Genomic DNA, 20,726 nt, shown 5'->3' with positions numbered 1-20,726 from the left:
TCATGTTGCGGTAAAGGTCTACTGCAGTGAATATCCTTTTTTTGGTCATTTTAAGCCTCCTCATCCTCTGTGGTGTCGGGGGCTTCATCACCATTCTGAGCCTCCTCTCTAGCCCTTACAAGTTTAGCGACATAATCCTTAGCACGTCGAAGGCGCATGTTCGCTGCATTAGTGGAGATGCCATAGTGTTGACCAACAGCATTCAGGTCGACCTGGAATATGATAGTGATATTAGTGCCGAAAAGTAACTAATGGGTGGGAGAGAACTCGCCTTAATTCCTGTCACCTTGATACAGGTAAGTAGGAACTCGATCCTCTCTTCTAGTACCTCACGACTACTTTCCGACGCGGCCTTGGCGGTGGCCTTGACGGTAGGCTTGATGATGGGCTTAGCAGCAGCCTTCTTGGTAGGCTTAGCCTTGGTAACTCTGTTGGAAGCCATGGTGAAGATGGATGGCTAGTTGCTGATATGAGCTTGTGTGATGTAAATGTGATGTAAATGTGATGTGCAGAGAATGTGGGAGATAATTGCTCAGATCAAGGAACTCGTGGAGAGGAGGAGGAAGTAAAGCAATGAGAACTGAGATCGAGTATCAAATTTATATCCTGACCTAATAGCAAACAATTTTGACATCTCCTTCCTTGTCCCATCTTCACCTCGGACAATATTGTGTGAGACATGAACTTAGAGCTCAACTTATAGCAATATCTAGTTATAGCAGAAAGAAGTAAAATAGAAACCAGCGATTCTTGCATGGAATAGTAGAGAGGACGTGTAACGCTAAACCTGCTGAACGATAATCCACCTCGCGAGCCAGAGCGAATATATCCTGAAATCCAATGTTTATCAGGTGTTTCGTCGATCACTTTTTACATAAAACTGACTCCCTAAGTGGCATAACCCGGTTCTGTCAGAATTATGTACATGATTATCACCCCCGGATTTGTCCTTTTTCCGGACTTAAGAGTCTAACCCCTAACTGCTTCTATATTTTCAATACCCTTTTCAAACGCCGACCCGACCCGCATTTTGGCGAGGCCTCACAACTACCGTAAAAGATATGTTCTGGTTATTTACCTAACAAGTCTGCTGATAGACCTGCCTGCCGTCTTTGACCGCGGTGAACAGTTCATACCGGAGTTCTAGGGAGAGTTCCGTCGGATTGACATCAAACAGAATGGACAGTATGGAGTATACAGGACTGGCTGACTCTTCTCCGACAAGGCGCGCATTTCCAGAATGGGTAATCTAGTGGAGCCAATGCCGACCTGTATGCGGGGGTTTGCGGGGAAATCTACGAAATCAAGAAGAATCTCAAACGAAGAGAGAAGGGACACTACCGGGTAGATTAGATCCCTATGGATAGCTTTAGACTATTGTTTCATTAACCCCGTAACTCCCCTCTTTCTATTTATCCTTCTCCCGCCATTTCCAATTCCACCATGATTCGCTATCTTCCTTTCTTTATCACCCTGGTAGTTGCCACGAACCTGTATGCCACTCACTATGACGGCAACATCTACAGTCTGTCTCTTGATGGCGAAAACTCGCTTTCGATCACTTCGTCCTTGAAAACATGCGGTGATGGCCCTAGTTGGCTTACGTTCGATTCGTCAACGCGCACACTCTATTGCTCTGACCACGCGGGAAATGCGAGTATGAATGGCTTGTTGAGCTCCTACTCCGTGAATCGGGATGGGAGACTGACGGAGCTCGCGAACACCGTGGACGTGGGTGCCGCGGTCCACAGTACTATTTATGGCGGCAAACACGGGCGCGAAAAGTATTTGGCTATTGCGCATTAGTGAGTGATTCTGATGTCTACTTAAGCCAGCTGTGTAGACCCGTATACAACCAAACTAACATTCATAAGCGGTGGATCTGCCCTTTCAACCTTTGCACTACCCCTTAGCCCTGATCGGGAGGCCTTACAGGTCTTACGCTACCAAATGTCCCAGCCCGGTATCAAACCGCAGCAGGATGCGCCGCACCCGCATCAGGTGATCCTTGATCCAACCGGTGATTTCATCCTTGTTCCCGATTTAGGCGCCGATCAGGTCCGCGTGTACGCCATTAACCAGCACTCGGGACGACTAAATGTGTGCCCCAGTCTGAACTATACCGCTGGTAGTGGACCGCGACACGGGCTGTTCTGGAAATCCACCTCCTCGAACTCAGCGCAAGCCTCAGTGACTATGCTGTACACCGTCAGTGAATTAGGCGGGCACTTCAATGCCTTCGTTGTCTCTTACTTACCCTCCGGCTGCCTCGGATTCCGGGAGACTCAATCCTTTGTGCCATACCCAGGCGGACAGTTACCGGCTGGGGCTACGCCAGCGGAGATCGGTATGGCTGGGGATTTTCTTTATGCTTCGATTCGCTTTGATCAAGGATTCCCTCCAAATGATTCCATGTCGACCATGGTTCGTTCCTCCAATGGCACGGTGGGATTCACCCAAATCACCTCGGCATATGGCACCATTCCCCGCACTTTTGTCATCAATAAGAAGGGCACCCTGGTAGCCATTGGGGACCAGGCTTCATCTAATGTAGCCATTGTCAAAAGGGATCCGCGGGGTGGAAACCTCGGCAACCTAGTCGCCAACTTGCAGGTTGGACAGCCTGGCCAGGCTAGTAATTCGTCGAGCGGTTTGAGCAGCATCATCTGGGAGGAGTAGGCTCTTTAACTCAACTCAACTTGTCAAGGAAATATCAACCTTACTAAGGTAGCTGTTAAGGTTGCCTATTCTAGTAAGGAAGGGGTCTGTCTAGACTTGACACGATGATTGTATATATAGAGCCAGACAATATCTAGAATGCGCATAAAATGCAAGACAAAGAACTGAAACTGGCCGAGCAGGGATTGTTTAGGCAGAAGCATTCCAATACTAACTAATCGTGAGTTTATAACCTTCGAAGCGTCCAAGTCTGTCAAATTCGCTTTCTCTGATACGTTATTCTCTCGTACCTTCACACCAGAATGATGGCACCGGTGACATACCTGGACACACTTATGCGCTCGTTCACCACTTTCATCCTCGACTCACTGCAAGCTGCGCCTTTCCAAACTTTCGCAATATTCGTTCTCATTTATATCGTTTTCGCCCCGACCGTCATAACCTTGGTGTTCAAATTGTGCGGCCTACCACCTGTCACAGACAACGAGTCGCAAAGGACTTGCCCAACATGCGACGGAAGCGGGGTTGTTGATGTGCCGCAAGATAAATCATCACAGACTGAAGTCCACTGAATTTTGAGATTGGAATTGTCTATCATTGGGTCTATCCTTGGTTCAAGCAAAATTAAGCGAAAGTCCCCTCTACTCAAACAACACAGAGCCAATGTAACCGATTCATTCACAAGGACAAAACTGATATATTTGATGATGATGATAATGATGAATTCATTTGCCCGATGTAGCTTACTCTAAAGATATGCTGCTATGCGGGAGTTGCTGTTAGGCCTGCTGACAGCTAAAAAGTGGTTGCCAGCCCCCTGGACGACCGTTCCATGAAACTCGCAATGCGGGTTTCTAAGCGGTCGCCCTCGAATATAGAGATGTAAAAACGATAAACACATAGGAGACCCCACCAGAACGAATGGGTAAGAAACCGGTAGGAGACCGGTAGGCACTATAGCTTATTATAGTTCCTTACTATTTGAATATACTAAGGTATAGCTACCGGTTCTTAACTAGTAGAACTAGTTCTATAACGGCATTAATTCTTAGCTATAGAAATATACTAAATTATGTTTCCAAGGTCCCATTCTCCATACTGCCGACCAATAATACAAGACTTGTCATCAATTGCAGAAAACCTTGGAAGACTGCAGTGGGGCCGCAAAGTAAACTTACCGGTAGACCCACCTGGGCATAATTATGCTTATAACAATCGACCAATCATATGCAACTTGTCATCATGGTGCAGGAGATGACAATATTGACCGTCTTTATGGTCACATCATGATTGTGATGTGGTGCCAGTCAGCCGCAATATAAATAAGTGCGAGTTTCGTCCCTGGTAGAGCCTTCACTTCCTTGCCTTCACATTTACGACTTTGCAACGGCACCCAAGCCCACAAAAGTCCACGAATATGATAAAGACACTCTCGGTTGGCGGACAGCGGGTCCCTGTTCCAGGCTTTGGCGCAATGGGCCTGAATTCTGCGATGGGGTCAGATCTCGATCTTGAACAGTCTGAGCCTGTTCTTTTGAAAGCCATCGAGCTGGGCTGCACATTCTGGGATACCGCGGTAAGCCGTCCCTTAACATTACCCCAAGTGCGATAGTTTCTAATTCTCTTCCCGCCCTAGGTTGCCTACAAAAACGGCGAAAATGAGAAGCTGCTTGGAGACTTCATTAAGAAGCACAATGTTCGCAACAAGCTTTTTGGTAAGCAAGTTGACTTAGCTTTCTCTATATTGCATCATTGGCTCATGTCACGTCGCTGCGCAGTGGCCTCTAAGTGTGGATTTGATGTCTTCGGGCCTGAACGAAAGGTAACCAACTCGGCTGCCCACATTAAGGAATACATCGAGGGAACAATCGACAGGCTTGGTTTCACCCCTGATCTCTACTATCTCCACAGAATCGACCCCAGTACATAACATCCACAGAAAAGCATTTGGTTCGAATTGGTATACTAACCGTGCAACTCAAGACACCCCCCTGGAAGAGTCTATCAGTGCTCTGGACGTACTTCGACGCGCCGGAAAAACAAAATACATCGGCCTATCCGAATGCTCTGCTGACACTTTGCGCAAGGCAAATGCGAGTATGTCTATGTGTAACCACAGAGCATAAGTGTGCGCGCTAACAGATTTTAGTCGCCAAGATCGATGCCGTTCAAGCCGAGTACTCTGCATTTGAAACATGGCACGAGACCAGTGGCCTTATTGAGACAGCAAAGGAATTGGATGTGGCCTTTGTAGCATTCAGCCCCCTGGGACACGGCTGGCTTGTGGATGACTTTCCGTTCAAGTCTCCTGACGACTTCGCCCCCAATGACTTCCGACGCACTGGTACGTCGCGCCTTTTGATTTTGCGAAGTTTCCGTTGGATTAAGATAAACTAACTCCTAGAAATATTAGTTCCCAAGTTCCAGGGAGAAAACTTTTACAACAACAAGGCTATTGTTGGCGAGGTCAAGAAATTGGCAACTCGAAAAGGTTGCACGGTTGCGCAGATTGCCTTGGCCTGGGTTGCTGCGCAAGGCGCGATTACAATACCGGGAACGACAAAAGCCGCACGCTTGGAAGAAAATTGGGCATCTCGTGACATCGAATTGACAGCAGAAGAGCTGACGCAGATGCGGGAGATCGTGGAGGCTGCCAAGCCGGATGGAGAGAGATTCTCTGCTGTCATCCAATCGATGGTTGGTCACTAGAGCCTATAGTAGCTTATTTTATTCGTTTCTTCGAAAACCAACAGCAAAATCACACAAACAGCGTTGTCGCCTTGGAAGTCTACCAGTATCTCTCTGTGATAATGTGTAGGTAGCTCTTTACGTCTCCATAGAGATGTTCTAGCTCAATCTTGCAAAGGATCGAATCATGTTATTGAATATGATTTCTAGACTACCCCTCTTAGTAACAATTCTGTCCATGTGGATCATGTTGATCTTCTTTTACTAGTTAGTTAGTATCTTTCTTGTTTCAATATAATCGATTACTGTGTTCTATACTAATTAGAGATCTTTCTCTCTCTCTCCTCTCCTGGCTACCTAGATCAATTATAATCCTAAATAGGAAGGCTTGGTCTTAATTATTAATAACCTGATCTTCTGGTATGATCTCATTGATTGGTTTCATTGCTTGCAAAGTGGCATAAAAGGCATATCCCCCTTAAAAATAGCAGTGATGTAATAGTATAGTGGTAGTATATGCAACACACAACGCTAGCAAGAATTAGGGTAGTCTTGGCCAATCCACAGGGACAGAATTGTTACTAGGGGGTACATGCGGACGATAGATCGTCGCGCATCCGGGTTATCCAAGAACGACCAACCCGTTAAACCAACAACAAACTATACATCTGGTTGGTTGACCGAGTATGGGGCCATACTGGGGTGTTGATCCTGCCACTGGCAGTGCGCTTATATCGGGGCGTTCCTAGGTCTGCGAAACTTGAATATGCTCGCCGATGGGCTAGTAGAACATGGGGGCCAATATTCATTTCCTGTTACTGTGAACTCCTGTAGGAACAATGATCCCAATATTGTTGCCTGCGCCGAGATGTTGCTGTTGCTTTCCTTTGGAGAACACCAATAGTATGCTGGCTCCCAATTCACCCCTGGCCCCAACCGCCCGCCCCAGATCTGCAGGATCAAAGATCCCCATTTTTTTAAAGCAGGAAGAGCCTGTACGGTAATCGTCGGTAAAAGATCAACTTCGTTCTCTAAGCGTAACGCCAGGCAGGCTAGGAACCTCATGTACCATATTGATTAAGTTCCCATATATTATCGCCCCTTGATGTCTACTCATCAACCTTGTTTACTCAACCACATTCTGCCCAACACTATCTCCACACCTAGAGTCCAAAATGCAAGCCAAGAGGCTCTCCTAGCTCATACATAGCGAACTGATAGTGTCCACCGCACTAGCTATCAGTAGGAGACTGCACTTGCTGTCCTACTATTTCAGTACAACTCACAAAGATCCAGAACGCAAACATTTCCAATTCGAAACTTATATAAAGCAGCAACTTCAATATAGCAAAAGCAAGCACAGTAAGTCACCGATCAACAACAAAAAGATCTCAAAATACCAACATCCTCACCCACAACTTCACAATGTCCCTCCCCGAACAGCCAGCCACATATTTGGGACCTCAAGCATCGGGAGCGCAGAAATCGCTCGTGCTGTCGCCCCCGTCAACACATCCCTTGGGGCACTTGGACTTGACAGAGATAGCCCCGTTGGCACCGCCGTCGCAGTGGAAGAGGAACCAGTCCGGGTTGGTCGCCCGGAGGAAAGCACCGTAGTTGGTAAGGGCCGTGCCTATCTGCTGGTGGTAGTCGCCTGGTCTGTGTTAGCTACCGTGTCTTTGGTTTAATTGTCTCTTTTGTCCCCGTAAGTTTGTAAATATCATGAAGTACCTTTTCCGACAAGAGTGTAGGCGCAGTAATCGAGGCCATCCTGGCAGTTCTCTGCCATGACCAAGGGGGCCAATAGGGCGATGACAGCGAGCTTGAATTGCATATTGGGGGGTTGGCTGGTTTGAAGAGAGAGTTTTGATTGTCTTGAAGATAGGAAGTTGCTCAATAGGCTGTGAGTTGATACGTGACTTTGGGGGTGCCCTTGAAGGCTATATAAACCTTTCGATGGAGGGGAATGACGTAGGATTCACCATAAGATGCTTTGACTTTGCAAGCACCCCTGCTACAATTGGGGCCAGCGAGGTTACACCAAATGTGATTATGGATTGACTCCACGTTGCGTTGGGGCTTGTCTGCTGATCGTGGTGCTTGGACAACAAGGCAGACTCTTCTCACTTGATTCCGTAAGAGTGGATGTTAGTATGGGGGCGGTTTGGATTGACGGCATTGCCAGTAAGAGTGTAGCTCCTTGATGGAGAGCACAGATAGGATTGCAGGATTCGTGTCGGATGTTTGATGGCAATGGCGGTGTTCTGTGTGTGCATTTCGGACTGCCCGATGCTATAGATGATGTATTGCTGTTGATCTTGACCAGCTTTAGGATTGTTGAGGGTATTTTGTCAAGTTCTGGTGTAGGAACAGAATCCTGGCTAAACCTTACGTTGGCCTCTAAAATCTGTAGGAACACCAAGCCGCCCCTACTAGGGCCGAGAGGGGTTATCAACCGTCATTTCCTTGGGGTGTCCGTCCCATTGCAAAGAGGCATTGCGTCTCAGAACTCCACAATCAGGATGTAGGTAGACTTCGCCATAAACTGCAAAACCGCAAACCCGCCCCAATCCAAACTGCAATTGGGGCGGGTTTTGGGGCGAGGTCCAGAAACCGCGATGGTTTATGGTTTTTGATATAGAAACCGCAATGGTCCTTGGGGCCCCAATTGGTTTATTAATTACGGGCTCTGTAATTTCTGCAAGTCCTATACTTATATACATTTTTATATACCATATATTAACTAGTAATCTTTAGTCAAAAGTGATAAAAATATAATTGGTACTAGCGGAATACAATACGATAATTAACTGTTATGAATTTTATGTAAAATTATGCAAAAAAGTTTTTTTGTGGTTTTTTTGGGGCCCCAATAAGGCCTAAGAAAAACCGCAGGTGCGGTTGCGGTTTATGGCGAAGTCTAGATGTAGGCATACAACCAGGAGCGGGATTCGGGATTGCCTAAACAAGGTCGGGGAAACCATTGAAGGATTTAGGCCCTTATCAAGTGACGTCAATCTTCTGCAGGGTCCCTCTCAAAGGAATGGGGCCGGGCGGCCAGCACTAAATAAAATCTGGAGCCGTGGTGCCCTGATTATACCTATTTGGGTTAGGGGATTGCCTAAATAGGTAATCGAAAAATACTCTAAAATTATTTTAGTATATCTTCTTGGCGTGGTCTTGGCACCAAGATGGTACCATTTTGGTGCCGTTTGTCAAGGCCTAGTTGCGAGACACCCATAGGGAGGGATTATCAAAGAGATCACAGCCTCGCGTCGACCGGCTTGGTCCCATCTGAGAGAGCACATGATTCGATCGCCAATATTCAACTGACAAATACTGCTCAAGCGATCAATCCTTCGCCCCCAGCTGTCCTGTTCCTTCGCCCCCGGCTGTCCTGTTAGATACTATCCAACGTCTCCAACCGCACTTCTAAGATTGAAAATCGCGCATACTATGGAAATATGTGTATCTGTATCATCGCTTGTTGGGATCTTCAGGGGCGGAGACAATTGAGTATACGTGCTCGCTGGCAGGAGGTGGCAAAATGATAGCCATACGATTGAGATGCTCATCTTCGACGTTTATACACCACCATAATTGAGTTAGCCTAAACCACCATCGGAGTTATAAAAGGCTAGTTCCACCAGGATGTCCGGAGGTTGGTCAAGAACGACTCATCCCGTTTAAATTCCCTCAATCTGTTATACTCCTCTACTAGCACAGTCACATTAGCTTTCTAGTATTGCAGACAAAGGCCAACAGCAATGCATCTCCTTAGAATCATTGCGGTCGCTCTAGGCGCTACCAGTTTAGCCCAAGCTGATTCCAAGCCCGACAATGTATACCCCCCTTCTCAACCAACCCTTCAAATAGACCAAGGCTAACAGATCTCATAACACTATAGTCCTACAGTGAAGCCATGAGCCTGGTTCACAGCCTCAAGGGGGACGGAGACGGATTCCATCACATCGCAGACGACGGTATAGCCCGCAAGTACGATAGCAAGGGCAAGGTCGTCGATGCAGTCCGCCTTACCAATACCCATCTAATGGGAATCGCCCAGCACATGCCCAAGAAGGAAGACCAGGACCACCTCAAGGAGGTCTGGGGCAAGGTCGACAGTCGCAAGGTGGCTGATGAGCACGTCTGGGAGCCACCGCACCACGTCAAACCGCTCAACCTCCAAGACCCGGAGCTGTACGAGTCGAAGCTGCAGTCTCCGAACCCGGAGAAGCGAGGCAATCCTTTCTTTATCATGCCGCCAAGTAACCCGAATCGCTACTGTGAAGGACAGACGTGCACAAGCGACGCCGCCTGTCAGTTTATGGGTTGTTCAGGATGCGGAACGCTTGACATGTATCCAGGGCTATTTTGTGCTTAAATAGGAAGATGGCGGGAGACTTATAGAGTGGGCCTTGGAGTGAAGCCATGCTAGCGGTCAAGACAGTGTGAATGGAGACATAGCAAGGCTAGAATATATCACTATTCCTTAGGAGTCATATTCACCTATCTGTCTCATACTTCTTATCTAAGGGGGCATGCCATGGCCAGCCCGACGCCTCATGAACCCCTACGTAGCTCCTTGGGAAGTACATCATCATCAGGGCAAAGCAGCTTTTCCTTCGCAACAGTGTACCCATTCACTCCCTGAAAGATGTCCTGAACCTGCTGCTGGGCCTCAATAGGAAATAAATGTAGACTGCTCTGGATTTCCTTGTTGTTCAGCGGGACAGCATCGACCACGGCCCTTGTCGAGCTGAAAGTGCGGTAAACGCCATCATTACACAAACAGCTCAATCCTTGACCAGAAGCAGACCTTCGGACTGATCTCATTTTCTCACGAACATCCGCAACATCCGGCGCGAGGTTGGCATTCTGTGTAATCAGTCAGTCTGAAGGGGCAGACAGTTGAGAACCCTGATCATATCTTACTGAGCACGACATGGTTTTGTCAAAGGCTTCAAGGTTGTTTGATCCTGCCTGGCTACCCCTCATTTCCAGCCTGTGTAACGGCACAACCGGAAGAACCCTGCGACCGCAGGCGCCGATGCGGGAATATTGATATTCCTGGGGCCATTCTTAATACACACTAGTGGAACTTGCCATTAGGGTTCGGGAAACAATGAGTGTAAGTGGTGACACCAATTTCCGGAAGAACTGTACCACCCGTGAGATAGCAAACAATAGAGGGAATGCAGTACGATATCCAACCACGTTCGCAAAGTGGTATAGCTGCCTGTCCCAGGTGGCTCACCACTACCTGGTAGCTCGTTGTATCATAGGCGGCGAAACGAGCGAATTGAGCGGGTGTCTGGTCCTCTGCGATCAGTATCAGCGGTGTTTATCACGGCAGCATCAAAGAACTTACCCAGAAGAAAGACCTCCTAGCTTTGTGCCCCCAGCCATTTGCTAGAAGCGCCGCCGCGTATCGATTGACCCACAAGGCGCCATGGCGATACTTCTCTGGTGTCTGATCATCTCGGTCATGGCCGGTGTATCGCCTCATCGTATCTTTCTGTCATCGCCTTCGGAACTCCAGCTCGCATCATAACCGCGTAGGAGCTGCAAAAAATCAGATTCTGAAAAGCAACCACACGCACCGCGAAGTTATTGTCGTCTGCGCAGCAACGTTAGTGGATAAGCAATCATTCTTTTTAATTTTCTATTTTTGTCTTTTGCGGTATTCAAGTGCAAAGGATAATATACATCACATCACATCCACATTCAACCACACGAAAATAACTCCAATAACCTATTACAGGGGGGCTGGAGCGCTGACACCGTCGTAAGTCCAGCGACAAACATTATCATACATGTTACCAGGCGCCAAGCTGATTGTCTCGTTGTTAAAACCAGTACGGGCCAAGGTCTTCTCGGTCCCTTTGTACTGAGGCCAGAAAGCATCAAGACCATGCTGGGGGTCCTTGGCAAAGCTGGACCAGATATCGCGGAGGAAGTTTCCAACAGTGACTTCAGCTGGAGTACTAGCGAGCAAGGTCTGATTGACGGTGTTAAACAATGGATAGATATCGGCAGTGTGATAGGCGCCGCTCGGTGGGGTAGTAGTAAGGACCAAGTTGGGGAAGTCGCCGAAGTAGCGGTATCTCCAGGTTGGGTTGCCAGCAGCGATACTTTGCTCAATTCTCACGACATCGGCACACGTGTATAGGCTGTCGTTGAAGTCGGCCCAATAGCTCTCGTTGTGTGGCGTTTCTCCGAGCTTAAAGATACCTGCCTCGTTGTGAGTGTTACCGATCAGGTAGCCTCCCTTGGCGGCAGTGCGGTTGAGGTAGCTCGAGAAGACCAATTCATTGTCGATGACTGGCCCGTATGGAGAGGGCGTGAATGGAACATGGGCAGGGTCGTAACCAGCTAGTATCTCCTCGACGGTCTTGTTCACCATGCAGTCGGTAACGGCAACTGGGTCAGAAGTGGCGTCTCCACAGCCAACCAAGTTAGTGACATGGAACCAGCGGTCATTCGTCTCTATTGCAGTGAGGGCTGGGAACCCGTAAATTGTTGCGCTCATCTCGATAAAACCAGAAGCAATTGGGTCATCGGCGTAAGCAAACGAGTAGAAGTCAACGAGGCCAGCGCCGGCAGACTGTCCAAAGATCGTAATGCGGTCTGGGTCACCACCAAATTGCTCGATATTGTCGCGAACCCATTCCAAGGACATTCTAACGTCACGGAGACCAATATTAGCTGGTGCGGCGGGGTTACCAGAGAATCCGAAAGTGTTAACACGATAGCTGTTCTCCGATTAGTACATGATATGTCTATGGCAAACTTTGGTGAGTTCTCACTTCATCGAGACAACGACAACATCAGTTTTGCCAGCAATGAATTGCCCACGGTATTGCGGCTGTCTAGAGCTGCCTAGGACACGTTCACGTTAGAAGGATGTGATATACAGGGGATTCCCTACATAACACCCACCTGACACATAACCTCCTCCATAGATCCAGACAAGCACAGCTTTCTTCGCCTCTCCAGTCTGCGGCTTGGTCCAGACATTCAAGGTCAAGCAATCCTCGCTGGCTGGGTATACTTGGCTTGCGAACGCTGCAGGAAAAGTAGGCGGAATACCAAGATTCTGGGGCGGTACACTGCTGGTATTGATGCTTGGCGGTGCTGATGGTGGTTGGATACATGTTGGACCCTATGTAGATATGTCTGTTAACAAGTGGCAGAATAAGAGAATATCGTCGTCCGGTTGAGGTAGACATTAAAATCCAGCTGAATACCGACGATGGGGATACGCAACGACTGGACTTACGAATGCGGTTGCGTCGATGGTACCATTTCCAGTATAGCGGACTGGAGGCTGGAAACGAAGGCGCCCAAGTGGAGGGGCCGCATATGGGATCCCAACATATTCGGAGACCTCGGAGACGTTTGCTGCAGTGTGGCCTACGACAAGGCCGCTGGTAGTCCGCACAGACTGACCAACATTCCACACCGGGCTGTCACATGTCTCGATGTGCTTGACGGGAGTGGCAGTTGCGAGAAGGGAAAAAGCGGCAATGTTCTGTAGGACCTGGGTGAGAGCGGTTTGTAGCTTCATCATGGCAGATCAAGAAAATATAAGGCGAGAGGTATGTTGGAGGCCTAACCATTGTATATATACTAGTTCAAAATGTCCATGAGGATATGGACAATATGCTTTCTAGCCAGAGTTTCTTAGGGTTTGGGCCTGAAGACACGCTAATGCGGGCTGCTGACGCCCCACACTGCTCCCTATACCATTCACTATCGGACAGTCAGCAATTAAAACACTAATCTTGGACGAGCCTTGGGAAGTGTAGTCCTTCTCCCCTTTTTTTCCTTCTCACCTCCGTGCTCTATCAGAACCAATTGCAACCAATTACACGCGCCCTCTGGAACGACTCATTTCTGGCCCGGTGGGATCCCCACCTCCATCCGGCCCCAGCCAGACCGTATTCTACCACCAGAACAGCAGGAGGAAGAATGTAAAGGGTGGCTTCTATTTGTTCTTGTTGGTATTAATTGTTTTATCCTGGTACCTTTTTTAGCTAATCAACAATTAGGACAATTTGATCACGCGCGAAGGGGCTAGCATCTCTGATAATGACCTTGACTACGAGACTCGCCAGCGCCGTGAGCTCGTCATCCGAGGGGCGTCGGCCGAACAGCCTTTTCGGGATGTGAGACTTGCTACCTCGTTTGCTTTCTATTTTATTTGTCTGTTTCGCTTGAAATTCTAGTCTTACCATGACCGAGTAATGCATTCATGAATTCCATAGTTCTGACTAATTACAATAATTCTGGTTACTGCGATATTACAGGGTCTAGCCAATAATAACGCGTTGTTATAATACACTACCTAGGTAGTAAACTGCGCTAAAAATCCTTCCCGGGACGGACGAGGGGATAGACTTGACTAAATAAAGGCCCATCAAGGAATCAGCAAACAAGTGTTCTGCAGCTGCCATTGGGCAACTCCTTGTTATTGATGTTAAACCTCGGATGTTAAAGATACTAAAAATGGCTGGATACGAGAATGCAACCTCGGATAAATCGCGCTATTTGCCTATGAATAGCAGCATTGGGCGAGAACACGAGGAAGCGGGCTGGGCAATACGAGGATATGAAAATTCCAATGTATAAGTACACCATTGTTCTGCAAGGGTCTCTCACGATAGAGCAAGTGTCAGTTAACAACGAAACAAGATGAAGTTCCTCGGTCTCGCAGTTGCCTTCCTCCCCCTCCTGGCCGCCGCTGCCCCCGTCGCGGACCCCGAAGCCGAAGCAGATGGAGAGCTGGATCTTGAAAAGCGCGCATCAGCGCAGACTTGCACAATCGTCAATGTCGACCACACTGTCAACTGCCGGTACGATGCGAAGTTAGACGCAGGCGCAATCTTTGGGTTTCCCAAGGGAGATAGACTCACCTTCGCGTGCTGGAAGCATGGCGATTGCTTCAATGGGGTTTGGTAGGTTTAATACTGGGTTATGACGAGCTGGATGCTAATGGGAGTAGCTCCTGGGATCAAGTTACATATCTGGGGACGACGTGCTATGTCAATGGGTACTTTACGGATAGTAATTGCTCGAGCAGTATGTCACCTCTTGCTGGTATTTGGACATGACTGATGATGTTAGAAAAACTCCCCAAATGCAACTAGGATGCGGCGGTCCTCGATGTCGGAGTTATCACCGAAGAGCACAAGCCTCACAAGCTCACAAGAGGCTATACGTCAAATGATAGATACACCAGACAAGAATTCACAATCTCCTTCCAAATGAATTTTAATTCCCCTGAGACGTAATTAAGCCAGACAATTGACAAACGGCAGGCTGATTTTATCCTGGATCTCTCTAAATGCCTGAAGTAACTTTTCTTCCTCCAACTTCTTAGCAACTAGCTGCAAAGAAACAGGTGCATCCTTCTGCTTTACCGGGTCATAATGCTCATATGCCCAGCTGTCTAACTCGTTCTTCGGGGTGTAAGTGGTGTCCTTAGCATCTCTCTCGGGATCCACCTTGGTAACGGGGAACACAAGGGCTGAATAATCGAGAAGATTGAATAAAGAAGTGTAACCCCAGTATCTCGAAGTGTCGTGAAGGGGGGCGGGCGTGGGGAATGCGGGACAGAGTATAACATCCATTTCGGGCGCAACATTGTTCCACTCTGTATTGGAACCAAGTTAGATCAGAACCAGGAACGATCATGGGTAATTGATGTACTAACCTTGCAAGTAGGCATAGCGGAACATCTCCCGTTTTCCAGTCCAGTCCCACACGCCCTGCTGGCTAAGTTCTTCAATGCCAGGGGTATCCCGGAGAGTCCAAGCCGTGACCGGTGTAAACGGCTCACCAGAGGCTTCGACATGTCTGGCAAATGCCTTTCCACCATCTGGGGCATAAAGCTTGGTCTATATATGTTCATTGGTTAGTTCTGCTCCTCTTATCACTGAGTTGATATAGACCACTTACGAGAATCTCCAGCGCCTCCTTCTGTTGATATGCCTTCCATTCAATGACCTCAATACTATCCACCAATTTAAGACGCTCAACCACTTCTTTCAAAGCCCTTGTCACTGCCGGTGCGGGAGTAACGACATCGTCGGTCCACATTACACCGACGGTTAGCTTCTTGTTATCCTGGTGAATGTGCCTCTCCTGATCTCTCCAAGGGATTGGAAGCATCATTGAGTCGATGACCCAAGGTTTTGATTCGATTATCGTCTTCATGAAAAGTTCAATACCGCCAAACGTTGGTGAAATAGGCCCAAGTGTTCCCATAATTGTCTCACATCCGAGAACGTAAGAAGCGCATCCGATTAGCGGCAGTCGACCGGTCGATGGCTTTAGGCCGTAGAGCCCACAATTGGCGGCGGGGGAGCGAATACTACCACCTGGATCTATTGTTAGCAATGAAGGAATCAATCCAGAGAATCTGGCAACATACCGATGTCTGAGCCAATTCCCAGAGGGCTGCCATAGAGGGCTTGCAAGGCTGACTCTCCGCCAGAAGAACCACCTGGTGTGAGAGCGGTATTATGTGGGTTGGTGGTGGTACCAGTGATATTGCTGCAGGTTTCAAGAGCCATCTACCCCGAAACCGAGGCATCAGCCATAAATCAACACAATATGAAATTTAGATCTGCTAACCAGTCCCTGTGGCTCGGTTGTTCTTGCATAAACAACTGCACCGGCATCTAAGAGGATCTTGACAATAATTGCATCGTCTTGGCTCTCCCGGTCGAGCCAACCGACGAATCCAGCAGACAAATCTCGTCCCTTGAGGCCTACATGTCCTTTAAGGCTAATTGGTAAACCGTGAAGCGGACCAGAGGGCTTTCCATGCTCTGCAAGGTAATCATCGAGTTCTTTGGCGCGGGAGATGGCACGGTCAGGAAGAAGCTCGTAGATACAGTTGGTCTAAGCAAATGAGTGATAGTTAGAATTCAAAACTTGGGGTATTGGCACAACCTGCAGCGTTACTCACCAGCTTCTGAGCGAGCGCAGCCCGCCGAAGAAAGGCGTTTGCTACCGCGGTCGCAGTTAGTTTACCCGTTGCAAGGGAAGCCACCAAGGTCTCAGCAGAACTCTCTGTAATAGCGATCTCTGTCTGCGAAAGGTGCTTTCTGGGGAAATCAATCACCCTGCCAGTATGTGTATAGGGAAGAGCAGCGATGGCGGGGTCAACCTGCTCTATAGAACGATCGCGCGCTGCCTGGACCTGGCGGGCAGACTCTTGCCAGGAAAGCTTCTGTTGAGGCACCACAGTCATTTTTCCAGCTAAAAGGTCGGGTGGTTTCAGGCACGGGTTTGGTTGAACGAGTTCTGTAGAATGCAGCACTGTGTCTAATAAAGTCGGTAGCTGGGCATCCTTCCATCCCCGCGTTCCATGGGGCACTCGATGTGCGACCAGAAGAGACAAGGTTCCAGTTCCTGGCCCCAATGTTACATCTCTCTTTGGGGGGCAGCAGCAGTGCGTTCCTGCGTGGGGCATGTCCCCGCTGTCTAGCCGAGACCAACCCCAAGAAGAACAAAAAAACCCGATTCTGGGGTTAGAACTAGCTCCGGTAATACCCGCCGTGCCGTCGGGCACCCGAATAGCGGGCCGTGGATCTACGATCGTCGCCTGGAGTGGTGCCATCCTCGCAGGATTTTCATATGTGGGCAACGTCCTGCAGCATCCTTGCAAAATTTGAGATGAGAGGGATTTCTCTTAGTGGCTCCGGTTGGTTTTCGGACCCGAGAATTCTTGAAAATTAAATTTCAGGATGATTGCTGTTTGAGATTTCTTGAAGGTTTACCTTGTCAGGGGGATAACCCTCTTCATATAATCAAGGTGACTTGTGAGAAGTAGGAGTTGACAACTCCTGTCGGCACATATGACCGATCTTGACGAGGACTTCGGACCAGCGCTATGGGTGGTGAACACAATCTTCATTGTACTGGCCACATTCGCTGTTGTTGCTCGCTTTGGGGCTCGACGGCTGCGAAAGTTGTCTCTCGGTGCAGATGACTGGATTATCTGTGTAGCCCTTTTCTGGGACTGGCTATTATACGGGATATTCGTGGGATGTGAGTACTGCCACAATTATGACTCTGATCCTGCTAAAGAACTGCAATGCCAATACTGACGGGCTTTCAGGTCGAATTAATGGACTCGGCAAGCACCGAGAAACCCTCTCACCAGAACAAGTCGCTACATTCGCCGAGCTCCTCTACTTCTTCCAGATATTCTACGTGCTCGCCCCCCGAGCGTGAAGCTAGCATTGCTTTTTCTGTACCGACGCATTTTCGAGCATTCGAGTTTCTTGCGAATTGTCGACGGCATGATCGTTCTGATCTCTGTGTGGGCAATTGTCATGACTTTCCTCGCCATTTTCAACTGCAAGCCGATTAGCGCCTTCTGGACGACGGAGGGAACTTGCTTGAACTTTAAGCAATTTGCTATCGGCTACGCAATTGTAAATATTATCAGTGATTTTGCGGTTTGGTTGATGCCAATTCCGAGAGTGTGGAATATCCAGCTTCCGAAACCACAGAAGATTGCTCTGTCCCTGATTTTTGCATTGGGTCTTTTGTATGTGTATATTCTTTTTTCTATCTCACTCAAAGATACAAATAAGTGCCAGTATTTATACCTTGCTAATACATCATTCTCTCTCAGTGATTGCGCTGCAGCTATGGCCCGCCTTCTCCTCTCAATGCTTGTCCTGGGCGAGTATGACTCCACATGGCTCTACGCAAAGGGATACATGTGGTCCATTATCGAAGTTTCGACAGGCATTGTGTGCACATGTCTGCCAACGATGCGAATACTCTTGAAGACAGCCTTCGGTGGCGCTTTTGCAAGAATCTTTGGCATGTCCAGCGGGAAGGCCAGCCATCAGCCGTCAAGCAATACGCCGTGGTCTAGAACAAAAGAGTATTATAATGATATTGGGGACGTAAGGTCGGTGGAGGTCTTTTCCAACGCTCATCGTACAAACAATGTTTCAGAATCGCACGATGCAGACTGGGACACGAACTCGCAGCGGATTCTGGTGACCGAGGAGGTAAACATTGAACTTCAGCCAGTCAAACAAAGGGCATCTGTAAACGAAGCTTAATCCGGTCACTTGACTAGAATGTTTGGTTTTTACAAGAATACCATTCCTGTCGAGAAATTTATTCAACTACCATACCTAATATTGCTAGTGTTGTATATCTGCTTGGCAATTTCACGAATAAGTTCCTGACTATGATGGTGGGAGTGGACCCAAATGCGCATTTTCAACGATGAATACACGAGAGTAGACACATAAATGTAGTCCGTGAGACATAGTCCACAAGTGGTACAAGACCCGTAGTGAGCAAATTTCCTTGCTATACTAACTAGATAGCTCAAGAGGATTCAATTTGTTGAAAATATTATCCGGGTCATATTTTCTTTTCACCTTGAGCAGGGCATCAGCATTAACTCCGAACATATCTTCAGGTGTCATGTTGTCATCTGAAGGCAAAGTCAGTAGATATTTCTCAAGCCCTATATTCTCCGTCTGGTACTCACCATGCGTGTAGCCGAAGAATGTCGACACCAGTTTATCTGGCTTGTAACCAGCTCGTCGTACCTCACTCTCACACATATTCTGGATTGTTTCCCCCATGATATGAAGTCCTGGTCCTTGCTCGGATCGACCCACTGAAGGATGAGCGCCCCATTTAGAGTCTTGGTCCGACTTGGGAAGGCAGTCTCGGCAACGGGCACACCACAGACCTTCGAAAGATCAAAATAATCGATCTCGAGACAACTTTTGGCTAATTCTGGCGCTGTGGTGAGTTTGCGACTGATTTCTTCAGACAATTCCGAGGCAAATTCAGGCCGAATAGGGGGAACGAGTTTCACTCCAATGATCCTTTTTCTTCCACCTGGCGGCATTGCATCGTCGAGCATCGTGTTGGCCACTTTGTAGGACTTCATTTCCATGTTCGTGTTGATACATTCCAAGTTAACAAGGCTAGAAAAATGCATTCTGCCTTCCTCCTCGGGGCCATTGAATACGAGGACCGTGGTGACAACTGGGGCCCCAGTATCAGGAGATACAGCAAAGACACATTGCGCTGCCGCATTTCCCTCTGGATGAATGAGCGCACCGTTGAGTGCCTCGACAACTTCGGTCAGTTTGTCACGCGTGAACATCATGGTGCCGCACCAGACCTCGTTGGCCTGCGTGTGTGCCTGGAACCTCAATTCCGCTGCGACCCCGACATTCGCTCCAGCACCCCGAATCGCCCAGAATAGGTCAGGGTGCTCGTTCTTGGATGCATTTAAGACTTGCCCCTCGGCAGTCACCACTTTTGCAGAAAGAAGATTGTCAAGGACCAGCCCATACTTCGGAGTCAGATACCCATATCCCCCGCGGACAGTGAGCCCCCCGACACCCGTTTGGCTGGCCGTGCCGCCAACTAAGGCCAGGTTAAACTGAGCAGCAGTGTCGTTCACATCCTTCCACAGTGCTCCACCCTGTGCAGTGACAGTTGAGTCGATTGTGTTGACACTGACCTGTCTCATGCCGCCAAGGTCGATCAAAATACCTCCATCACTCGAGCAGGAGGTGTCTGTGGAATGTCCTCCGCCCTTGATTGCCAGGTCCAGTCGGTTGTCCCTGGAAAAGCGCACGGTAGTTGCAAGATCTTCGGTGGTTGTCGGGCGTATAATGACTCCCTATATGGCGGATCAGTTAAAGTTCGGCATCCTATGTAGGGGGTCGGGCCGTACCGCCTGTTGACATCCAACTGCCGACCATCTTTCCAGGCTTTTTTCGTACCCTTCAGAGTCCGGAGAAAGAACAGATGCCGGTTCTTTAATTTGAGATATCAGCAACTGAATCTGTTCACGAGATATTTTAGAGACCATCATGCTTTGCAGAGTAAGAGACGATTTGACAATATAGGAAAGACCGGTCTATGCGTAAATGCTCTTCTGCCTATTGTATAAATGGATATATTACTTCCAAGCTTCCTGTTGCTCTAGTTAAATATTTCAGTCTGAATACTATTCTCTCGCCACCAAATGTGTTATAGCGCATTGACCCCGAGTTGTATATTTGCTTGCCAAATGGGGGCTAGCCATAGGCGCTCAGTCACCTTCTCTGAGTTTTGACTCCCACCACGGGATATAAATCCGTATGCAAGAAGACCTGCATTGGGTATATTATTCTGCAAATCTATGTCAATTCTGCATGCTGCAACGCTGCAACTGTATGCAATATATGTGTTAGGACCTACATCGGATATCATTTCCGTAGATCTATGTATTAAGTTAATTTACCGTTAGCGAAAGGGCTGTCCAAATGATACCTTAATCGAAGTAACTAACAGTGGTGCAGATA

The 20,726-nt window shown here is 48.2% G+C and overlaps 13 protein-coding genes across 13 annotated transcripts; 6 read left to right on the top strand and 7 right to left on the bottom strand.

Annotated features, from left to right (window-relative positions):
- Positions 1-50: 50 nt before the first annotated feature.
- N7471_012698 (uncharacterized protein) lies at positions 51-442 on the bottom strand (the record flags this gene model as incomplete). The annotated part of the gene is made up of 2 exons (XM_057285417.1): positions 51-212; positions 287-442. 2 exons carry the CDS (start codon positions 440-442, stop codon positions 51-53), a joined length of 318 nt encoding a protein of 105 aa, XP_057131683.1.
- Positions 443-1,443: 1,001 nt separating this feature from the next.
- On the top strand, positions 1,444-2,679 carry N7471_012697 (lactonase family protein; the record flags this gene model as incomplete). Its single annotated transcript, XM_057285416.1, has 2 exons — positions 1,444-1,805; positions 1,875-2,679. 2 exons carry the CDS (start codon positions 1,444-1,446, stop codon positions 2,677-2,679), a joined length of 1,167 nt encoding a protein of 388 aa, XP_057131682.1.
- Positions 2,680-2,981: 302 nt separating this feature from the next.
- Positions 2,982-3,251, top strand: N7471_012696 (uncharacterized protein; the record flags this gene model as incomplete). The annotated part of the gene is made up of 1 exon (XM_057285415.1): positions 2,982-3,251. One exon carries the CDS (start codon positions 2,982-2,984, stop codon positions 3,249-3,251), a length of 270 nt encoding a protein of 89 aa, XP_057131681.1.
- An 845-nt stretch (positions 3,252-4,096) lies between these two features.
- Positions 4,097-5,388, top strand: N7471_012695 (putative aldo-keto reductase (AKR13); the record flags this gene model as incomplete). Its single annotated transcript, XM_057285414.1, has 6 exons — positions 4,097-4,255; positions 4,316-4,394; positions 4,458-4,601; positions 4,663-4,776; positions 4,829-5,023; positions 5,093-5,388. The coding sequence occupies 6 exons, from the start codon at positions 4,097-4,099 to the stop codon at positions 5,386-5,388; spliced, it is 987 nt and encodes a 328-aa protein (XP_057131680.1).
- A 1,442-nt stretch (positions 5,389-6,830) lies between these two features.
- Positions 6,831-7,201, bottom strand: N7471_012694 (uncharacterized protein; the record flags this gene model as incomplete). The annotated part of the gene is made up of 2 exons (XM_057285413.1): positions 6,831-7,021; positions 7,099-7,201. 2 exons carry the CDS (start codon positions 7,199-7,201, stop codon positions 6,831-6,833), a joined length of 294 nt encoding a protein of 97 aa, XP_057131679.1.
- A 1,933-nt stretch (positions 7,202-9,134) lies between these two features.
- N7471_012693 (uncharacterized protein) lies at positions 9,135-9,751 on the top strand (the record flags this gene model as incomplete). Its single annotated transcript, XM_057285412.1, has 3 exons — positions 9,135-9,209; positions 9,275-9,686; positions 9,735-9,751. The coding sequence occupies 3 exons, from the start codon at positions 9,135-9,137 to the stop codon at positions 9,749-9,751; spliced, it is 504 nt and encodes a 167-aa protein (XP_057131678.1).
- Positions 9,752-9,930: 179 nt separating this feature from the next.
- N7471_012692 (uncharacterized protein) lies at positions 9,931-10,314 on the bottom strand (the record flags this gene model as incomplete). The annotated part of the gene is made up of 2 exons (XM_057285411.1): positions 9,931-10,245; positions 10,303-10,314. 2 exons carry the CDS (start codon positions 10,312-10,314, stop codon positions 9,931-9,933), a joined length of 327 nt encoding a protein of 108 aa, XP_057131677.1.
- Positions 10,315-11,125: 811 nt separating this feature from the next.
- On the bottom strand, positions 11,126-12,937 carry N7471_012691 (uncharacterized protein; the record flags this gene model as incomplete). The annotated part of the gene is made up of 4 exons (XM_057285410.1): positions 11,126-12,122; positions 12,177-12,249; positions 12,310-12,532; positions 12,650-12,937. The coding sequence occupies 4 exons, from the start codon at positions 12,935-12,937 to the stop codon at positions 11,126-11,128; spliced, it is 1,581 nt and encodes a 526-aa protein (XP_057131676.1).
- A 469-nt stretch (positions 12,938-13,406) lies between these two features.
- Positions 13,407-13,635, bottom strand: N7471_012690 (uncharacterized protein; the record flags this gene model as incomplete). The annotated part of the gene is made up of 2 exons (XM_057285409.1): positions 13,407-13,564; positions 13,605-13,635. The coding sequence occupies 2 exons, from the start codon at positions 13,633-13,635 to the stop codon at positions 13,407-13,409; spliced, it is 189 nt and encodes a 62-aa protein (XP_057131675.1).
- Positions 13,636-14,064: 429 nt separating this feature from the next.
- N7471_012689 (putative MBL2-like secreted peptide) lies at positions 14,065-14,519 on the top strand (the record flags this gene model as incomplete). Its single annotated transcript, XM_057285408.1, has 3 exons — positions 14,065-14,327; positions 14,375-14,451; positions 14,497-14,519. 3 exons carry the CDS (start codon positions 14,065-14,067, stop codon positions 14,517-14,519), a joined length of 363 nt encoding a protein of 120 aa, XP_057131674.1.
- A 144-nt stretch (positions 14,520-14,663) lies between these two features.
- Positions 14,664-16,630, bottom strand: N7471_012688 (uncharacterized protein; the record flags this gene model as incomplete). Its single annotated transcript, XM_057285407.1, has 6 exons — positions 14,664-15,025; positions 15,086-15,269; positions 15,331-15,752; positions 15,806-15,947; positions 16,009-16,278; positions 16,346-16,630. 6 exons carry the CDS (start codon positions 16,628-16,630, stop codon positions 14,664-14,666), a joined length of 1,665 nt encoding a protein of 554 aa, XP_057131673.1.
- Positions 16,631-17,237: 607 nt separating this feature from the next.
- N7471_012687 (uncharacterized protein) lies at positions 17,238-18,464 on the top strand (the record flags this gene model as incomplete). Its single annotated transcript, XM_057285406.1, has 4 exons — positions 17,238-17,430; positions 17,501-17,595; positions 17,655-17,935; positions 18,023-18,464. 4 exons carry the CDS (start codon positions 17,238-17,240, stop codon positions 18,462-18,464), a joined length of 1,011 nt encoding a protein of 336 aa, XP_057131672.1.
- A 371-nt stretch (positions 18,465-18,835) lies between these two features.
- On the bottom strand, positions 18,836-20,251 carry N7471_012686 (FAD-binding oxidoreductase; the record flags this gene model as incomplete). Its single annotated transcript, XM_057285405.1, has 3 exons — positions 18,836-18,847; positions 18,905-20,059; positions 20,114-20,251. 3 exons carry the CDS (start codon positions 20,249-20,251, stop codon positions 18,836-18,838), a joined length of 1,305 nt encoding a protein of 434 aa, XP_057131671.1.
- Positions 20,252-20,726: the final 475 nt, after the last annotated feature.

Source organism: Penicillium samsonianum (genome assembly GCF_028829775.1).
Source record: "Penicillium samsonianum strain IBT 33392 chromosome Unknown utg000007l_segment0_segment0, whole genome shotgun sequence".
Classification (NCBI taxonomy): Eukaryota; Fungi; Ascomycota; class Eurotiomycetes; order Eurotiales; family Aspergillaceae; genus Penicillium; species Penicillium samsonianum.
Note: the sequence above shows the minus strand (reverse complement) of the source record. Positions and strands in the feature narration are given on the sequence as shown.